The sequence below is a fragment of the Littorina saxatilis genome, linkage group LG2 (assembly GCF_037325665.1).
Source record: "Littorina saxatilis isolate snail1 linkage group LG2, US_GU_Lsax_2.0, whole genome shotgun sequence".
Classification (NCBI taxonomy): domain Eukaryota; kingdom Metazoa; phylum Mollusca; class Gastropoda; order Littorinimorpha; family Littorinidae; genus Littorina; species Littorina saxatilis.
This window is the reverse complement of record NC_090246.1, coordinates 77,434,595-77,454,110: the sequence shown is the minus strand read 5'-3', so window position 1 is coordinate 77,454,110 and position 19,516 is coordinate 77,434,595. Positions and strand designations below refer to the sequence as shown.

The window sequence follows — 19,516 nt, the reverse complement described above, 5'->3', positions numbered from 1 at the left end:
TCTTTGACAACAACCAAAATCAGTTTACATGTGAACATTGTGAGTAGGAAGAAAATTGGGAAGTATTACAGCTCCTCTTTCAATTCTTGTAGACGACTGCCTTTAAATCTTCACACATTGACACCTTCACTTAGTTTACATACCAACCTAACTATCAACAGAGAAAGCCATCAATCAGTTTCTCAAAATTGCACACATAATGATTTCCTACCTTGTTGAACCAGGGCCTCTCTTTGCCAGTGTCGATGGGTTTCCTGGGCATGAGAGGCGACTGGGAGGGTGGACGTTTCTGGGGGGACACTCGCGGCTCCTGAGGGGGCCCAGCGCCAAAGAGAGCGATACGTTTCTCAAAGGGAGCCAGTTCTGTCTCTCCTTCAACCTGCATCTGCAGCTCGGCACGGTACCGCTCATCGTAATCTTGCAGCTTGGGCTGCTTGGCTGCAGGTGGGGCAGCTCTCTCCGGGGTGACGCTGCCGTACACCGGTCTGCGCTCTGGTGCGCGCAGCAAGGTAGGAGCTTCTTCTGCAGTTGCTGTGGTAGAAAAGAAAAATGTTGATGTTTAATGCTAGGCTTTCATGGTTCTCTTACGTTCACCCACAACACATACAAAGATGAAAAACTGATGTACATTGAAACCTGTTTTCAGACTGTCTATTTGAAGAACCCCTTGTTTTAAGATCTTGCTTCCTGAGATTTTCTTTTCATGAAGTCTATCTATGACTCCCTCCATTATAAGACCTGATTTTTGAAGATTTTTTAGGCCTTAAAACCGAGATTTCACTTTCACTATGACTCCTCAATGCTGACATTTTTACTCAGAAGACTGAAACAATGAGTAATCAAGGACTAAAACATTTTTTTGTTTAAACACGTACACTAGAAGCCAACAAAAGAGTATTGTTAGCTTCAGAAATAGTTGGTAGCACCAATTCAGTTACTAAGGATGCTACCAAATCATCTTTCTACCACAAGAGTAGCACAGTACTTACGTTCCACCATGAGGTTGGCAGCAGAGATGGCCTCTCCAGCAGGGTTTGTAGCACGCACAGCGAACTTTCCAGAATCCTCGTAGAAGACTTCTGGGATGTACAGCGAGTGGATGTCTCCCTCCTGTCTGATCTCAAAGTCAGGTGAGCTGACAAGGCGCCGACCTTCGCGGTACCACATGACAGTTGGAGGCGGCTGACCGCTGACCTTGACTGTCAGTTTCACAGTCTCGCCCTCGCGGCGGTACTGTGGCTTCAGCTCTTCCGCAAAGGCAGGAGGTGTCATGGAAGCTGGAAAAGAGAAAGAATCTTGTTTCTTTAACGCTGACCTTAAGAATAAAACTATCAGGGCCATGAAAGGGAAAGAATAATGCTTCTTCAACATTGATTGGACATTAGAAAAATACTACCAAGCCACAACAACAACAGTGCTTAAAATCTGTACATTTTGTAGTAAAATAACAATGTAAGTGAACAAAAATAGCCATGTAAACTGCCAACGCTCCAAAACCTAGACTCAAAAGTAAATGGAAAATTTCCTAAATAAATTATCATTTAATTAATATACTTACCCGAATCACATTAGCATTGAGTCACCTGAGATGCTTATCACTGAAAAACGCTTACCCGGCTAAAGAATTTAAAGGGAAGCAACCCCATCACCAAAACGAAAGTGAAAGTAGCTTTGGTAATGGGCCAGTACACCGGGAGTTACCTCCCATACGGGTGTATGCCACGTCACTTCCTCTAGGAACACGTGCCTATTATCATACGGCTTTAAAAAATCTTAAAACCATAAGCGGGGCAGGTGGGAGGGAATACAGTATGTGATTCGGGTAAGTATATTAATTAAATGATAATTTATTTAGGAAATTTTCCATTTAATATCATATTCTTACTCCGAATCACATTAGCAGATAACATCAACAAGGCGGTGGGCTAGAAATGAATCAAAACTCACCATCAAGTTCTGGACAGGAACTGGCCTGCTGCTATGAGCGCTGGAAGGCCTCTGGAGCCATCCTGTCGAAGAGCTGTGACGTCCCGAAGATAAAAGTTTATGAAAACATCTTCGGAACGCCAATACGCAGTTGTCAGCACCTCCTCTAGACGTCTGGAGCGCAGAACTGCCAGAGAGGATGCCCACGCCCTCGTCTCATGGGCTCGGGCCGAGTCAAGTGGCAAGGAGGGCATAACCCCCCCCCTCTTTGTGCGCCTCCACTCATAAGCCTGCTTGATGAGCGAGGACACCCACCGGGCCAACGTTACCTTCGACAAATCTTTCTCGCGCCTAGTAAGGAGAGAGATAAACAACAACTTCTGAGAACTAGACCGAATCGGCTGAGTCCGGGCTAAGTACAGACGAAGTGCCCTCACAGGGCAATTGACCGAATCGGGGTCACCCGGGGCCAACGCGCTGGTCAGAGCCTTAACTCTAACCAGCGGAGAGGCCTGCCCCGGAGACTGATTCTTGGCCAGGAAATCAGGCCGGAAACGCAAAGATGCGGAACCGTCCGGCTCAAAGGAGATATCTCCAGGCTGACCCGACAGGGCGTGGACCTCGCTACCCCGTCGGGCCGTAGCCAACAAAAGGAGAAACAGCGCTTTGCGAGTGACATTGAACAGACTGGCCTCGCTTAAAGGCTCAAAATCCGCAGAACGAAGGAATTCCAGGATTAAAAACAAGTCCCACTTGGGAGCGGGCAAACGAGCTTTAGCTTCCTTAAGAGCAGCCCCTTTAATGACTGCAGCTATAACGCCCCCGACTCGAACAGAACGACCAATCTGCTGAAGAGTCGCCGAGATAGCGGAGCGCCGGACCCTCAACGAGGAGACTGAGGCGCCCTGTGAAGACATGAAAGAGAGGTGGTTAGCGACCTGAATAGAGCGCGGAGCCACCGAACTCACCCCTCTAGCTGAACACCAGGCAGTCCATGCCTTCCAGTGGGAAGCATAAACTGAAGAGGTGGATGCTCTATGCGAGCGAGCCACCAAGTCCAGAGTCAAAGACGACGCCCCAGAGCGCTTCAGCGAGTCCCGAACAACTTCCACACGTGAAGCTTCAGAAGACTGGGCTCCTCGTGTGGAATGCCTGTTCGGGGCTGCACTAGTTCCCCTCGCACGAGTGCGAGAGGAATGGGGGGCCCTTGGGCAAGCCGAAGAAGATCTGGAAACCAGACCTGCGACGGCCACAGAGGAGCGACCAGAAGAAGAAGGGCCGGCTCCTCCATCTCCGCTTTCCGGATTACTCGGCTGAGTAACGGAAAGGGAGGAGTCTGAAGATCTGTATGTGCCCCCCAACCCTCCCTGGACGCATCTGTAAAGAGGTCCAGGTCGGGGAGGGGCACGACGATCGGAACACCTCTGCAGACCCACTCCGTGTGCAACCACGGAAGGGTCGCAGACTGGAACCATCCCTGCAAAGGGATGAGGGCGTCCCAGTCCACCAGAGGAGAGTCCACAAACGGCTTCAGCGCGAACTGAAGCGGACATTTGTGGACCCGGCCCAGTGAAACCAGAAGAGCCATAGACTCCATCTGCCCCAAGATGGAGGCGAGCGAGCGGATGGAAGCCATCAGGAGAGGTAAAGTGGAGCGAATCTGAGCTTGGAGCTTGTCCACCCTTCTCTGAGAAGGCTGGACAGTCCAAGCGACCGTGTCGAAAGACATCCCCAGATAAGTGAATGTCTGTGACGAGGTCAGCTCCGACTTTACCCGGTTGATCGAGAACCCCAACCAGTTGGATTCTCGAAGAACCGTCAGGGTATCCTGCGAACAGCCGCTCTGGGACTGGTTCATGATGAGCCAGTCGTCCAGATAAGCCCGCAGACGGATACCCTGGGACCTCACCAGTGCACAGACCTGTCTCACCACCATGGTGAAAATCCACGGTGCGAGAGACAGCCCGAAAGGGAGTGCGCGAAACTGGTAGATCTGATCTCCCCACCGGAAACGAAGCCATTTCCGGTCGGTCGGATGCATAAGAATGTGAAAGTATGCGTCCGTGAGATCGATCGAGGTCACCCAGTCTCCTGGGCGGAGAGAGTCTCGGACAGAGGCTGGCGTCTCCATCTTGAATTTTATCTCCCTCAAGAAAGTATTGAGGAGAGATAAATCCGACACGGGACGCCATCCTCCTGATGCTTTGGGAACAGCGACCAGACGCCCGTAAAATCCCAGGGAGCTGTGGACCCGAACTCTCTCCACCGCGCCCTTCTGCTCCAGGGAGGCAATTTCCGACTGCAAGACGGAACGTGCTTCCTGCGAGAAGGGGGGCTTGAACCGCGGAGGCACTCGGGTAAGAGGCGCCTTTTCCTCCCGCCAGAGTAGACGGAAGCCCGAACTCACCACTCCCACAATCCATTGGCTGTCTAGTACCGACATCCAACGAGAAAGTGCCCGGGAGGGGCCTCCCGCCATCACCAAGGTGGAGGGCGGGAGGGAGGTGAGATCGGGAGCGCTTCATTGGGGGTGTGGCTTACTTCCAGAGCCGCCACGCCCCCTCCCCGATGCCGTCCTCTTCTTCCCACCACGAGCGGCCGGCGAAGCCTGCCGCTTCTGAGCTGGCTTGGGGTTAGACGATGTCTGAGCCTGCTTCTGTTTAGAAGGCTGAGACTGTTTCACCCCCTTCAGAGTGTAGTCAAGGAACTGACTGTCCTTGTTTGACTGAATCTCCTTCTGTCTGGCATCCAGTGCCAGCGGACAGAAGAGAGACTCCTCTGAGACCGGGGAGACTCTCAAGGTCTCCCTAGTAGCCAGCTCCGTGAATTGGGACTGCGAGAGGAAGAGATCCCTCCTGCAGAGTACCGCTTGGGTGTACTGCAGGGAGGAAAGACGCAATTGTTCCTCATTGACCTTGGCCAATGCGGTCAAAAGCGCAGAGACATCGTCCGCATTCTGTTCTTCACTGAGAGTGAAAGGAACTAGCGAATCGGTCAATGCCCGAGACAGAGCCCGAACGAGAGTCTCCGCAATGGAGGACAGTTCGATCTGCCGACGTCCAACCTCCTCAGCAGAGAGGAGGGAAGCCTCGGAAACCGGCAAAACCGAATCACGCTTGATCGGTTTAGTCAGAAGAGGCAGCAATTCCCGGGAAACCGGAAGGGTAGCCCTAGGGAGTGCAAAAGACGCCAGCCAATTCTGGCTCTGATTGGGCATGCCAAGCTTCCTATTGGCCGTAGGCACGAAGGAAGAGGCTTGGGCAGCTGAAGCCACCCACTGCTGAGCTGATTCCGGAACTGGACCAAAAGGAAGCAGTAACGGAACAGGCACTGGCCGAATACCACTCCCCGCATGTGCTGGACGAACCAGTTAATGCGAAAGTTGGTAAGCCACTGACGGAGACTCGGCGAACCGGAAGGAAGAAACATCCTCCTGTGCCGGCCAGAAGTCCGCCATGGCAGAAGGAACGAATGATGCGGAAGAGTCCGCAGCCACCACCCCTTCAGGAAAATAACGAGACGTTACTTCCGCCGCGACGTCAAGAACAGACTTGAGCTTCGACGGAAACACGCCCCGCGACTCCTCGCTGACCACTGATGGAGCATCAGAATAGTCACACGTGGAACCATGACCGAAGTCACCAGTTCCGGAAGCAGAAGCATGCCCTGGCAAACCGGAAACCGGAAAAGCCTGAGCACTAACGTCATCCTGCCGCCCAAAACCCTGTGAAGGTAAAGGGTAAGCAGGACGACCATCCGCAAAAACCGGAGCTGGATGAGCTGACGTCACTCCCCCGACTGAGTGGAGTGATGCCTGCTCAAGCCTAGGCGCTTGAAAGCCGGAAGGCGCACGCTGTAATCCACTATCTGGTATCCGGAAGGAACCACCAGAAGAGGAAGAAGCGTTTCCGGCCGAAACCGGAAGTGTAGTCAACGGAACCGCAAAATGCGGAAGTGAAGACTGCACTGGTTGACTTCGCGATCCGGAAGGACCGGAAGTCAGTGAATACTCCATCCTGCCGCGACCGCCGTAGCGTGCCGGAGCGGACGGATCATCACTTCCGGCAAGTGCCGGAAATGCGGCAGTCGAAACCGACTGCCGCCGCTGTTCGAACAAGTCCGGGGCCTCGTAGGTTATCGCCGGAAATGAAAGATCAGCAAGGTATCGGTCGTGACCCGATGCGAAAGAGCTGTCCCCCGAAGGAGAACGTCCAGGCGCCTCACGAGGGCTATCGGACCAGCTCTGCTTACCAACCGACGCTGAAGAGGGAGGACGCTGCTCCAAGCCGGAAGTGGAGGACAAAGACACGGAAGCCAATGCCCGGACGTCACTGCCAGATGCCGGAAACGCCGAACTGCTGGCGACGGAACGCTGAAATTCTGCCTGCACCAAGCTGCGGATTTCTGGAACCAGTGACTTTAACAGAGAGGAAACCAACGCACCTTGTCCAGGTGCTAACAAAGAAGACGAAGTCTCCGATGTAGAGACAGGTGCAGAAGTAACAGTAGCGCTAGGCGCCGCAAAAGAAGCAGAAGTAGTAACAGCGCTAGGCGCCGAAATTGGTACAGCCAACAAAGTGTTACGCTCTTGGTCTGTAACAAGTAACGTTGCTTTGGAAGAGGAAGACTTAGGCCTTAATTTTCCCCTTGGGGTCCGACTTGCCACGGCGCTTGTCTGAATCAGACATGTTGACAACAACACGTGGCAACGCGAAAAAAATTTACTGAAACATAAGTCTAAACGACTGGAAAATTCAGTAAACACACGCACTAATGCGTTAACAAAATACTATAGCTAAACTTGCCCCACAAGCAGAGGCACGGAGAGCTACAAACAAAGTCACACGAGCTAGAAAACTAACTCACACAACAAAATGGCGACACGCAAGACACTGACACAAACGTCAACAACACGTGGCAAAGTAAAAAGATTTACTGAAACGTAAGTCAAAACGACTGAAAACACAGTAAACACACACGCTTACGCGTCAACAAAATACTAAAGCTACACTTGCCCAAACAGAAAGAGGGCACGCAGAGCTACTAGCAAAGTCACACGAGTTAGCTAACTAACTCACACAACAAAATGGCGAAACACGCAAGTCACTGACACACAAGTCCGTAAAAAACGGACAACGTACAGTAACGAAACAGCGCAAACAACCAACAACAAACGGGAACGAGCTCACCAAACTGTAGGCAAGGCGAGCAGACAAGCTGGGTAACGTGGCCGGCGGGTGTCACTCAAACACACAAGGTCAGCCACAGAGCGTCAAAAAGTGAACCGTCCTCTCCGAGGTGAAAAAGACGTATGATAATAGGCACGTGTTCCTAGAGGAAGTGACGTGGCATACACCCGTATGGGAGGTAACTCCCGGTGTACTGGCCCATTACCAAAGCTACTTTCACTTTCGTTTTGGTGATGGGGTTGCTTCCCTTTAAATTCTTTAGCCGGGTAAGCGTTTTTCAGTGATAAGCATCTCAGGTGACTCAATGCTAATGTGATTCGGAGTAAGAATATGATATTAAATAAGGTTTCACTTATGGAATGTTGAATTAAGATGAAAATCAAAACATTCCATTAATTAAAACATTTATTTTCTGAGGTTTTTCTGTTATTTTTCGTTTCTGACACAATCTTCACTCTTCGATGCTTCTGGATGCTAAAACCTACCTGAGAAGATTTAGTTGGTAAAGAGTTGTTGAGAGGAGTCAAACATTAACAACTAACAAAGAGTTTACCTCTGATAATGAGCTCAGCAGTGCTGGAGGCGAGTCCTCCCTTGTTCTCAGCAGCGCAGGTGTACTGGCCCTGATCGTCTTCAAACGTCTCTGGGATCGACATGGAAACGCGACCCCCTCTGTAGGAAATCTCAAAGTCTGGTCTGTCTGTGATCTCCTTGTTCTCCCTGAACCATCTGATGGTTGGTTCTGGTTTGCCTGTATGGTAGAAAATGGTTGTTTTAGGTGAGTTTGTTTATGATGTTGGTGTTGTTATTGTTCTTGCTAGCAGTGTTTTCTACTCACTTGCTTTATATGCTAGCTTTGTGTTGTTGTTGTTGTTTTGTTATTTTGTGTGTCTTTTCCTTTAAATTTTTTCTTGATGTTGTTGACGCTGTCTTTTTTTTCATGTTGCTATTCTAACAGTTTTTTCATTTATTGTTATTCTGCAGAATGTGCTCAGCTTGTGCAGCATGTCTCAAGCAATGAAAATAAAGTAGTTTAATCATTTTGCTCCCATTTGTCATGAACAAATCACTACTCCAGCCTTTACATGCAGAAAGCTCCATCCACACACGTCCTCCTTTTGTTACACTCAAAAAAAACTCTGCATCCTCGAACTAGCCTGTGACTGAATAACAACAACACCAGCCTTTACCCACAGAAAGCTCCATGCACACACGTCCCCCCTTCTGAAACACTCAAATCTTCTACGTCCTCAAACTAACCTGTGACGAACTTTTTTGGTTTGTTTGTTTGCTTAACGCCCAGCCGACCACAAAGGGCCATATCAGGGCGGTGCTGCTTTGACATATAACGTGCGCCACACACAAGACAGAAGTCGCAGCACAGGCTTCATGTCTCACCCAGTCACATTATTCTGACACCGGACCAACCAGTCCTAGCACTATCAATCAATCAATCAATCAATCAATGAGGCTTATATCGCGCATATTCCGTGGGTACAGTTCTAGGCGCTCTGCAGTGATGCCGTGTGAGATGAAATTTTATACGGCCAGTAGATTGCAGCCATTTCGGCGCATATTTACCTTTCACGGCCTATTATTCCAAGTCACACGGGTATAGGTAGACAATTATTAACTGTGCCTAAGCAATTTTGCCAGGAAAGACCTTTTTGTCAATCGTGGGATCTTTAACGTGCACACCCAATGTAGTGTACACGGGGGGAGGTTCGGACACCGAAGAGAGTCTGCACACAAAGTTGACTCTGTGAAATAAATTTCCGCCGAACCTGGGATCGAACTCACGCTGACAGCGGCCAACTGAATACAAATCCAGCGCGCTACCAACTGAGCTATATCCCCGGCACTAACCCCATAATGCCAGACGCCAGGCGGAGCAGCCACTAGATTGCCAATTTTAAAGTCTTAGGTATGACCCGGCCGGGGTTCGAACCCACGACCTCCCGATCACGGGGCGGACGCCTTACTACTAGGCCAACCGTGCCGGTCTGTGACGAACTAACAACAACGCCAGCCTCTACACGCAAAAAGCTCTACTCACACACGTCCCCCCTTCTGTGACACTCAAAACTTCTACGTCCTGGAACTAACCTGTGACGACACCCTCAAAGGTGACACGGGTGCCCTCCAGGGCGGTGATTGACTTCAAAGCCTGCACGAACTTGGGTGGCACCGGAACCTCGATGGTCAGATCCACGGGCTGGAACTTGGGTGGCAGGTCGGCCGTCACAGAGCTGGAATACTTCTCTGTCATCATCTTTGCCTTCTTTTTTGGTTTCACTTCTGTCAGCAGAGTTTCTGAGTGACTCTCGCGTCCAGACATGTGCTCGTCTTCAGAGGTAGTGAAGGTACGGCTGACACGTTTCTCTGTGGTCGTCACTGTGTGCACCCTGGAGATGAATGTTAGGTTTTGAATTATGGTGATGGATCTGCTGTTATTCAATTCATTATAGAAAATTCATTATAGAAAATTTATTATAGAAAGAAAACTTTGCAGTTCCTAACAGATTTTATATCTTCCTTCATTTCCAACTGATCATAATCCATTTTTTTAAGTTGTTTATTTATTTATTTTACATTTCAAATAGTGGAGATGCTTACAACAAATTCTCCAACCAAAGGGAAATAAATTTCATATTATTCTTTCCACATCTCAAATCTGTAGTACCATTATTCAACAACTACACTGACTTTTATTATTCCTCTTGTTCAAAAATAAGTATACAGAAGGCTTGAAGAAGAGCATACATCAATTCAATACAATACAGTACAATACTGCACAGTGCAGCACAGTACAATGTAGTACGTACACCACAGTACAGTACAATACAGTACGATACAGCACAGTACAGCACAATGCTTTATAATCTCAATAGACCAAGATGGACCAGGACGACAATGGACTGGTGCGTAACTGCATCCTGATGCATAAACGCTAACATGATAGATATATCTCAATAGACCAATTCAATTTCACTCACATTTCTCGCTCAAAGACGCCACCAGGCACAGGCACGGTCTGCACCACTCTGGTTGCTTGCACGAAGCCAGGAGGAGCGGCAGCAGCCACCATAGTGTCTGGCAAATCAATGGACACCGTTCTGGCGGGCCGCACGACGGCGCCTGGTGGAGGTTGAGAGGGGAGGGGTGGGGCCACCGCCAGCTGGGCTGAGCAGGTGGCTTTGCCTGAAGGGTTTTCAGCCGTGACCGAGAAACGTCCAGCGTCTTCGTCAAAGACTTCTGGGATGGTAAGGCGGTATTTGTCGCCCTCCATGGTGACCTGGTAGTCCTGAGAGACCAGTGGCTCTCCGTTGAACTGCCACGACACCTGCACGGAATGAGAGAAGTGAAGTTTGTTACTCTTGTCAAAGCACTTTAATTTATATCCACAGAGAAAGAGAGAAGAAGGGTTCTTCACTCTTGTCCAGACACTAACTGCACTTAACAGAAATGCACATTAAAAATTCATATAATGGAAAACCCATTGGAAGACTAAAAAAGAATCCTAGAAAATTTGAGACAGTGTTCGTGATTCAAGCTCTGGCCTCATTTGCTCATGATTTTCACACATAAACTTACGGCAGTTTTCAATGTTTGTAAAAAAAAAAGAATAACAATCGAATACATCTCACAAGCACAGAAACAGCAACTGTCAGGATTATTGCACTGCTGCTCCTTTCTGACTTTCTCTTTGCTATTAGACAAAACTCCACCCACCTTGGGCTTGGGAGAACCACTGATGATACACTCAAAGGTGACAGAGTCTCCAGGCTTGGCTGTCTTGTCTTGGAACAGCTTGCCAAACTCCGGTGGTTGTTGAGGAATGTGTTCACGTCTGGGCGCCTGACTACGCTCCATCTCCTCTTCCTCAGGTGCAGGCGTCACGGTCAAGCGAGCCAGGCAGGTAGACTGTCCGGCTCTGTTGACCGCTCGGACCATGTAGCTGCCGCTGTCTTCCTCAAACACCTCAGGTATGGTGAGAGAGTGCACATCAGCGAAGGCAGTGATCTGCAAGTTGAATTAGACAATAAGACATGACAAATTACACAATAAATGGTCTGACAAACATGCACTTCACAGATCTAGACTGCCTTCTGGAATTTGCAATCAATCTTCCATTTCTTTTCAAACTTAAACATTCTTAGATATTCAAACAGCAAGAAAAAAAATTGACAGCATCAAAATAAGCAACATTTTTAAAACCATTCCATACCCCTTTACTCTAAAATACAATATGTATAACTTACTACACCAGAAGCTGACATCCCTTCAAATTTCACCAATGCTACCACGTTCGTTGCTTAATTAATGTGATTGTGTTTACTGCACCATGTCCAAATTTCTCAAAGGAGATTAAAAAAAAATTATCTTATGCCTTATGTCAAATGCAATCCACTTTGCTAAGGTAACAGCCACTTTATTCACACATTATTTACCTGGAAGTCCGGAGAGCTCTCCAGTTGCTTGTTATCCATGAACCACTGGACCTCGGGCAGTGGATGTCCAGCGACGCGACACTGCAGACACACACGCTGGCCTGACTTGACCTGCAGGTCTTTGAGAGGCTGTGTGAACTTGGGAGCTGTGTACTCGCCCACTGAGGCGTCACTCATCTCACTCACGGCTGTCAAAATGAAAAAACAAAAAAGGAAGAAGTTACTCCTCGTGCAAAGACTATGTGAACCTTGTCAATGTTGGTTCACTGACAGACAGTTTGTAATAAAACAAGTAACTTTTTAGGCATGTGTTTAAGAAGGAGTAACTGGTAAAACACTGCTAAATGACAAACCAGAGAGTGCAACAAAACTAGATGTGATAAAGAAAGAAATACAAGTCAATGGGTTCATTTTGGTCTTCTTGTAATTTCTTTTTTTTCGTCTATTTTTTCTTTCAAGAAAGTATCACTTCAAATCCAACAAAACCAGGTGAAAAAAGCTTTGAATCAAGAAAAGAATACTTAATACAAGTCAACGAGTAAATTTTGTTCAACTCAATATTTTATTTTTCTTTTGATTTTTTTTTCAACAAAAAAATACCACTTGACAGGTAACATGTTGTTTCACTCACGTTCAACATGAAGCTTGCAAGCGCTCTCAGCAACACCGTGAGGATTTCTGGCAATGACTTTGTAGAATCCACTGTCCGTGGCCACTGCTTCACGCACCACTAGGGTACAGCGGTCACCCTCAAACAGCAGTTGGATGTCTGGAGACTCCTTGACAGGCTTCTCGTTCTTCAGCCAGATCACCTGGAACCACAAACATTTTATTTTTCTTGTGTACCTACTATGAATAAACATTACAATAACAAAACTTTTGTGGAGTCCTGATTTTGGAACGTTTGCACTGTTTGGGATAATTTTTTGCAGCATTCAACAACAGTAAATCGCACTTAACTTTGATTTACTAAAGTGATCCTCCCTTGTGAATAGTAAGTTCAACCAATTACATTTGAACCATTCAGAAGGTGGAAATTAACAGTACATTTCAGTCTCTCTGAGTATGATTCCAGCAATGTTACTTGCCTCTAAATGTTTGATTATCAAAAGCTGGAAACTTAACAGAGCAAATTCTGTTTTACAGACTAACATCAGCCATGACAAAAATGGTAAACCTTGTCACTCATCACATAGGTAGGAGCCCAATTTTGCTCCAATACTGAGCTCAAAAGATAAGTATAACACAACAACAAACACAAAACTGCTGTTACACAAATCCTTATTGTACGTAAGAGAATTCCACCCATATCATCAAGAAACTGGAATCCCTACTATGGTACTATGATAAACAATCTCGGATATCTGCTATAATATGACAAACAAATATAATACGCAATGGTTTATTGACTGAAGACTGACCTCTGGTTCTGGTCGTCCGACGAGCACACAGTCCAGACGAACACGTGTACCCTCAGGTACCTCCTTTGTTGGTGATAGCAGCGAAGTGAACATGGGTCTTGTGGCCACTGGCTGGGCGCGTTCAACGTCTGTCGAGATTTGAGACATGCCCTCCCTGCTGGCAAAGACAGCAAGGTTTGTCAAGAAATGAGCAGCAAATTTCACTAAGGCAAAAGCAAGGAAGACAAAATTCATGAACTAATAGGTATGCAACAATGCCAAATCTATAGCTTGGACTACCTTTATTTATCTGTATTTCATATTTTCACTGTTCTATAGTGTCAAAAAACACATACATGTTAAAGTATTCCTTGAAACCACAGTGGAACCCCCCCCTTTTTCAAGACCTTCCTTTCTCAGATGTTCTGTTCATAGCCTCTGTAAATGTACCTACATTTTAAGACTCCATTCCTTTCAAGACCTGATTTTCTTAGATTTTTGAAGGTTGTAAAAGGGGGGTTCCACTGTAATTCCCACTGTCAAGATAAAAACTACATGTATGCAAAACCCCAAAGACTGGTCACTCACAGTGGACTGGAGAAGATAGATTCAATGGTGAGCTTGCAGGAGGAGCGAGCCTCAGCAACCATGTTCTTGATGACAACAGTGTATGTGTCGGAGTCCTCTGCATACGCCTCACGGATGTCAAGGGAGGAGAAGTTGGACTCAATCGTCACCTGCAGTTCAAGGAAACAAAGGAAAGGTTACAGCACCAAGTTTCATTTTCAGTGAAGACAAAGTTAAACGGGACAAACACTTCTGTACCTTTCTCTCTCTCTCTCTCTCTTTCTCAATCCCCCCCCTCTCTCTCTCTCTCTCTCAACCCCCCCTCTCTCTCTCTCTCTCAATCCTCTCTCTCAATCCCCCTCTCTCTCTCTCTCAATCCCGCCCCCACCTCTCTCTCTCAACCCCCCCCCTCTCTCTCTCTCTCAATCCCCCCCTCTCTCTCTCAACCCCCCCTCTCTCTCTCTCTCTCAATCCTCTCTCTCAATCCCCCCCTCTCTCTCTCAACCCCCCTCTCTCTCTCTCTCAATCCTCTCTCTCAATCCCCCCCCTCTCTCTCTCTCAACCCCACCCTCTCTCTCTCTCTTTCTCTCAATCCCCCTCTCTCTCTCTCTCAATCCCCCCCTCTCTCTCTCTCAACCCCCCTCTCTCTCTCTCTCTCAATCCTCTCTCTCAATCCCCCCCCTCTCTCTCTCAACCCCCCCTCTCTCTCTCTCTCAATCCCCCTCTCTCTCTCTCAACCCCCCCCCCTCTCTCTCTCTCTCTCTCTTTCTCTCTCTCAATCCCTCTCTCTCTCTCTTTAATTACTGAACATGATTTAAGCCAGAGCAACTAACACTATAACAGTCTTATGGAGTACATAAGCAGACGATGAAACATTTTACCATTCATGATTGAATAATGGATTGTGAAATCCTCACACACCAGTAACAAAAACAGAACTAGAATCCTACACCCATTTGGCAACACAGTGGTACCTGTGATGAAAGGACACCCTTGGGACCAGCCAAAAGTGTCCCTACATTGCAGGTGGCCTGTCATGACAGGTATATTTTGGTAGAGATAATATATAATATAAAAAAGGACAAGAGAAGGTGTCCTTTTAAGGGAGGTGTCCTCTCATGGGAGGGTCCACACATCGCAGGTACTGCTGTAGAATGTTTTATCTTCAGATCAAATAACTTTTATATTTATTTTGAAAGAAAATGTCTATCTCCGCAGATGATTTTAACAGCTCCACCTGAACACTCAGATTTGCTGACGTACCTTGTACATGTTGCTGTTGAGGACACGGTTGGTTCCCCTAAACCAGGCGACATCAGGTGCAGGTGATCCAGTGAAGCGCACCTCCAGGTGAACGCTCTTGCCTTCTGGGGCTGTGACATCTTGAAGGGGCTGCTGGAACACTGGGGCTCTCACGGCTGAAAAAGAGATATTACAATGTGTGAGGGTATTATGTCTACAGTAGAACGTACCCCCTTTATAAGACCCCCCAATTTAAGACTCCCTCCCTTTGAAGACCTTGCTTTTTCACATTTTCTCTTCATAATCTCTGTAATTTTACCTCCTTTTTAAGACCTGATTTTCTCAGATTTTTTGAGGTCGTAAAAGGAGGGATCAACTGTATTAGCAATAAGGGCTATAACTTCTGTTTATAGCCCTTCATTTCAGGATTCCCTCTGCAATAAGACTTGCTTATCTCAGACTTTCTCTTTTTAAAGTGTCAGTAAGTTTACATCTGTGTTTTATTTAAGATTCCCTCTCTTAAATTCTCTCAGTTTTTTTTCTTCTTCTTCATATTCCTTGAGGTCTTCAAAGCGACACATTAACATGTCAACAGACATCAAGTGGGGCGGGGATGTAGCTCAGTCGGTAGCGACACAACTGTATTAACATGTCAACAGACATCAAGTGGGGCGGGGATGTAGCTCAGTCGGTAGCGCGCTGAATTTGTATCCAGTTGGCCGCTGTCAGCGTCAGTTCGTCCCCACGTTCGGCGAGAGATTTATTTCTCAGAGTAAACTTTGTGTGCAGACTCTCCTCGGTGTACACGCAAGCACAAGACCAAGTGCGCACGAAAAAGATCCTGTAATCCATGTCAGAGTTCGGTGGGTTATAGAAACACGAAAATACCCAGCATGCTTCCTCCGAAAGCGGCGTATGGCTGCCTAAATGGCGGGGTAAAAACGGTCATACATGTAAAAGCCGTGGGAGTTTCAGCCCATGAACGAACAAACAAACAAACAATAGACATCAAGTAACATTTGTGTTTCTATAGATCTTTACTAGTGAATCACTTTTCAGATTAGCTTTGAGTTGATGTTTTTTTACAGTTGGTTTTGCCATGAAAAGCAGAAACAAACACATAATAGGGCAAACAATTCTTATTCACATTTTATAAAAGCAGCTAAAGATAAAACACATAAACCTCCAAACAAATTTGAGTTCAATGTTTTCTTATGAAAAGCCAAGTGTTCTTAAACCCCTCTATCTTTTGTTTACCTTGAAACTAAAAAGAAAGGTAGCTTTGTCCTCTTGTTTTGACAGCAGAGTTAAACAATAAAATAAACGCCAACTCATTTGAGAGATCACTGAGACTAACAAAGGTAGTTCACTCAAAAGCTCATGCACTAAATAGAGGAAAACAACTCCTGAGGATAAAAAGACACAGTTAAAGTGACGACAAACATGCAGTCAAATTTTGTTGCAGAGAAAGCGGTGATCCAGTTCCATGGAGTCTCACTTCCAGTTCAAATCATCAATGAACACACACATCATGAATCATTCATGTCTGACAATGAGGAGAACAAGCAGTACCATGAAAGAGGAAAGAACGACTATGCAACCTAGGAGGTAGGAGACCAATTACATTTTCAGACAAATCCATGCACTCAATAACATATCAGCTGTAGTTTGATTCGATGTTGACTTTTCATCAAAGAAGTATCAGCAATGCAAAACTAGGCTTTTGGATTCCGTGATTGGCACTTCTTGTCTTGTTTAGTAAACAGTAACACACAGAACATAATCAGTCCTCAGGACAAAGGTCAATCTCTATCAGCATCCATCTGATGAAGGAGGGAAAACAATCAAGGTAAACCCATGCAGTAGCAGAGCTTAAAAAAAAAGGAGAAAAAGAGAGAAAGAAAAAAAGCATGCTCCACTGGAAGAAGTCAGCACATGATGAACTGGACCAATGACAACAATTTAAAAAACAAAACTCTGACTAAAAAAGGGGAACAACTCAAAGAAACATCAGAAGAACTCCTGGCAGACATTAGCCAGTAACTGCAGACGACACCAAAATTAAGCACGACAATCATGCTGACTGAGAAATCACCAGAAGAGTCCGGGAACAAGAACAAGCAAGCAGCAACAGAGCATGCCCAAGCACAGAGAAACCGTGCCGCTTACGTATGACAGCAATTCTGGCCGAGGACGCAGCCTCGCCGCCAGGGTTGACCGCCCGACATGTATATCTGGCCGAGTGGCCGGGCAGAGCCTGCCGCACTTTGAGGCAACACGACCCATTGATCTTGGTGATGATGTACTCCGGCGAGTTGTCGATGTTGACCTCGTCCTTGAACCAAGACACAGTGGGGGAAGGGATGCCGACCACGTGGCACTCAAGGGCCAGGGGCGTTCCCTCCGCCACATCCACCGACTTGATGTTCTTGGTGAACTCGGGTGGGACAATCTGCTGGTGTGTCTCTGTGAAAGGGGGTGTACAAGAGCTTATAACTTGAAAGAGGTTACTCGTTTTCTTTTGTAGTTTGGAGGGTAAGGACGGGTTTGTTCCCAGTCTTTAACATGCTCTGTCTCATACAGCTTGTACAGTCTTAAGTTTTCTTGTAAGTCTGTTTTTTTTTATTAGGGCGGTGGACACTGTGTAGCTGTCATAAATTGTGCATTTTGATTTTCATCTCATTCCATTTCCCTTCCAAATGTAAAGACCACTTTAAACTGTAGCTGATAAATAGGAGCCTTTTTTATCTTACAAAGCAGTGCTCGAATCATAAAGAAATTTAACAAAAACTACTCCAAGAGAAATGGTATTCAAATCACAATACTATCGCTGACTCACAACATCCCACAAAGAAGTTGATAGCTCACCTTTAACAGTGAGGTAGGCAGACGATTCGGCCATGCCTGCCGGGTTGGAGACCTTGCAGGTGTAGCGGGCCGTGTCCTCAGAGAAAGTCTCCTCGATGGTAAGAGTGGCCAGACCTTTGTCATAACGTGTCTCGTAGTCGGGGCTGGTCAGTGGCAGGTTGTCTTTGAACCATCGCACCTCGGGCACTGTGTCGCTCTCCACGCGGCACTCAAAGGTGAACCTGCAGAAACAACGAGTATTTTAGTTTTCACAGCCTTGCCTATGGAATCTTGGAACTTTGCTGTTCTCTGGGAATGAAACTGTAACATTGTTTTTAGAAAAAGTCACTTTTTGAAGCTGTACACACCACAATACAGAACAACCCCCCCCCCCCCCCCATTTTCTTTTTTTTTTTTAAATATGAGTAAGCTTCAAAGTAAGAACAGGTAAAAATAAACAAGCAACCACTTGAACATTCACTTTACTCCATCACTTGAACAATGTTCAGATACTTGCTGATTCCAGCAAACATCAAAGTCTTCAAGCACCACACAAACAAGATTTAAACCTCATAAAAATTCAAACTATCACAAGTAATTCTCATTCGCAAACCCAAACAACACAAAATCCTCCACCACTTACTTGACACCCTCCATCACTTCAGCGTTTTTGAGGTGCTGGGTGATTCTGGGTGGCTTGGGGCCCATGCGGGGTGCTGCGGCCGCTGCGGCTTTGCTCTGGTCCATTGTCTCCTCCACCGGCTGGCGTCCCTTGCCCTGAAGGTTGTCCCTCAGCAAGGTCAACTCGTTGTCGGCCTGCTCGAAGGACTGCATGATGTCCTGGTACTGGATCACCAGGGGTCGCACTTTGCTTGCCCCTTGTTCACCTGTTGGTATTGAATATAATATTTGCTTTGAATCATGTCATTGAAAAGGTGCTGGAGAATAATTTGGTAGACTATGATGCTGAGTTATGGTTACCCTATTGTGTTTTAAATCAACCAGCGCAACACCGGCAGTGATCACAACTGACTTCCAGTGCCCACACTATTCCAGACTCTGCACCTCAAGACTAGGCTTGCAGAGCCACCTTCGAGTGCACAGATAAGCGGCAGAACGCAAAAGTCTTCTTCAGACCCAAAGGACAACCCCAATTGTGTTTAAAATCAACCAGCAAGTTACTTATGCAGACTGAAAGTTGGTCACATTTCTGAATGTAAAAACAGCCATTTTTCTTGCCAATGAAATAAATACAAATTCTGTTCATTACATTGGAAAATGGCTGAAGGGATCTTTTTCTCATGATGTGTTCCAGTTTTTGAAGAGCCTGTTTTCCATTTAAAGTTCTACTTTGTAGACTCATGAAATTCAAGTAGAAGTGCTCCAATGAAAACTATTCATCTTCTAAGCTTACCATAAAGCTGGAGTGAAAGTTCAGAGATTTTCTGAAGACGCTTTTCTTGGAGTGGCTTGCCCTGTTCCACGTGGCGTTCCAATTTCTGGATCAGCTCAGCGGCTTCCTCGGGCTTGCGACACTCTGGGGCGCGTCGTCCTATGTTGATCAGTAACTGGCTGCCTTCTCGCATCCACATCTCACACTGTGGGCAAACACAAAGCAACAAGGGTCAGTATCCAGTAGAACTCAAACATAAGCTGGGCACATGGAGAATTAATACAGGACTTCATAATCAGAATGCTGTGCAGTAAAAATGCTGTGTGTGTGTCTGTGCGTATGTGTGTGTATGTATACATGCATGCGTGTACGTGTGCCTGCATGCATGTGTGCATTTGTGTGCATAAATGTGTCTGTGTGTTGGTATGTGCGTGTGTGACTGTCTGTCCATGTCCTGTGTCCGCAGGTGTATCTCTGTTTGTGTTTATTCAAATTTTTAAC

At 46.7% G+C, this 19,516-nt stretch overlaps 1 protein-coding gene across 1 annotated transcript in view; it reads right to left on the bottom strand.

Annotated features, from left to right (window-relative positions):
- LOC138959774 (titin-like) overlaps nucleotides 1–19,516 on the bottom strand; it is a 533,368-nt gene that overhangs the window by 441,801 nt on the left and 72,051 nt on the right. Inside the window, exons 36-50 of the mRNA XM_070331384.1 lie at nucleotides 19,037–19,220; nucleotides 18,266–18,509; nucleotides 17,644–17,864; nucleotides 16,945–17,241; nucleotides 14,797–14,951; nucleotides 13,555–13,703; nucleotides 12,988–13,144; nucleotides 12,198–12,378; nucleotides 11,567–11,754; nucleotides 10,848–11,138; nucleotides 10,112–10,458; nucleotides 9,222–9,520; nucleotides 7,669–7,866; nucleotides 990–1,277; nucleotides 212–531 (exon numbers count right to left, since the gene is read on the bottom strand). Coding sequence (XP_070187485.1) covers nucleotides 212–531; nucleotides 990–1,277; nucleotides 7,669–7,866; nucleotides 9,222–9,520; nucleotides 10,112–10,458; nucleotides 10,848–11,138; nucleotides 11,567–11,754; nucleotides 12,198–12,378; nucleotides 12,988–13,144; nucleotides 13,555–13,703; nucleotides 14,797–14,951; nucleotides 16,945–17,241; nucleotides 17,644–17,864; nucleotides 18,266–18,509; nucleotides 19,037–19,220 — 3,519 coding nt within the window. The remainder of the gene's footprint in view (nucleotides 1–211; nucleotides 532–989; nucleotides 1,278–7,668; nucleotides 7,867–9,221; nucleotides 9,521–10,111; nucleotides 10,459–10,847; nucleotides 11,139–11,566; nucleotides 11,755–12,197; nucleotides 12,379–12,987; nucleotides 13,145–13,554; nucleotides 13,704–14,796; nucleotides 14,952–16,944; nucleotides 17,242–17,643; nucleotides 17,865–18,265; nucleotides 18,510–19,036; nucleotides 19,221–19,516) is intronic.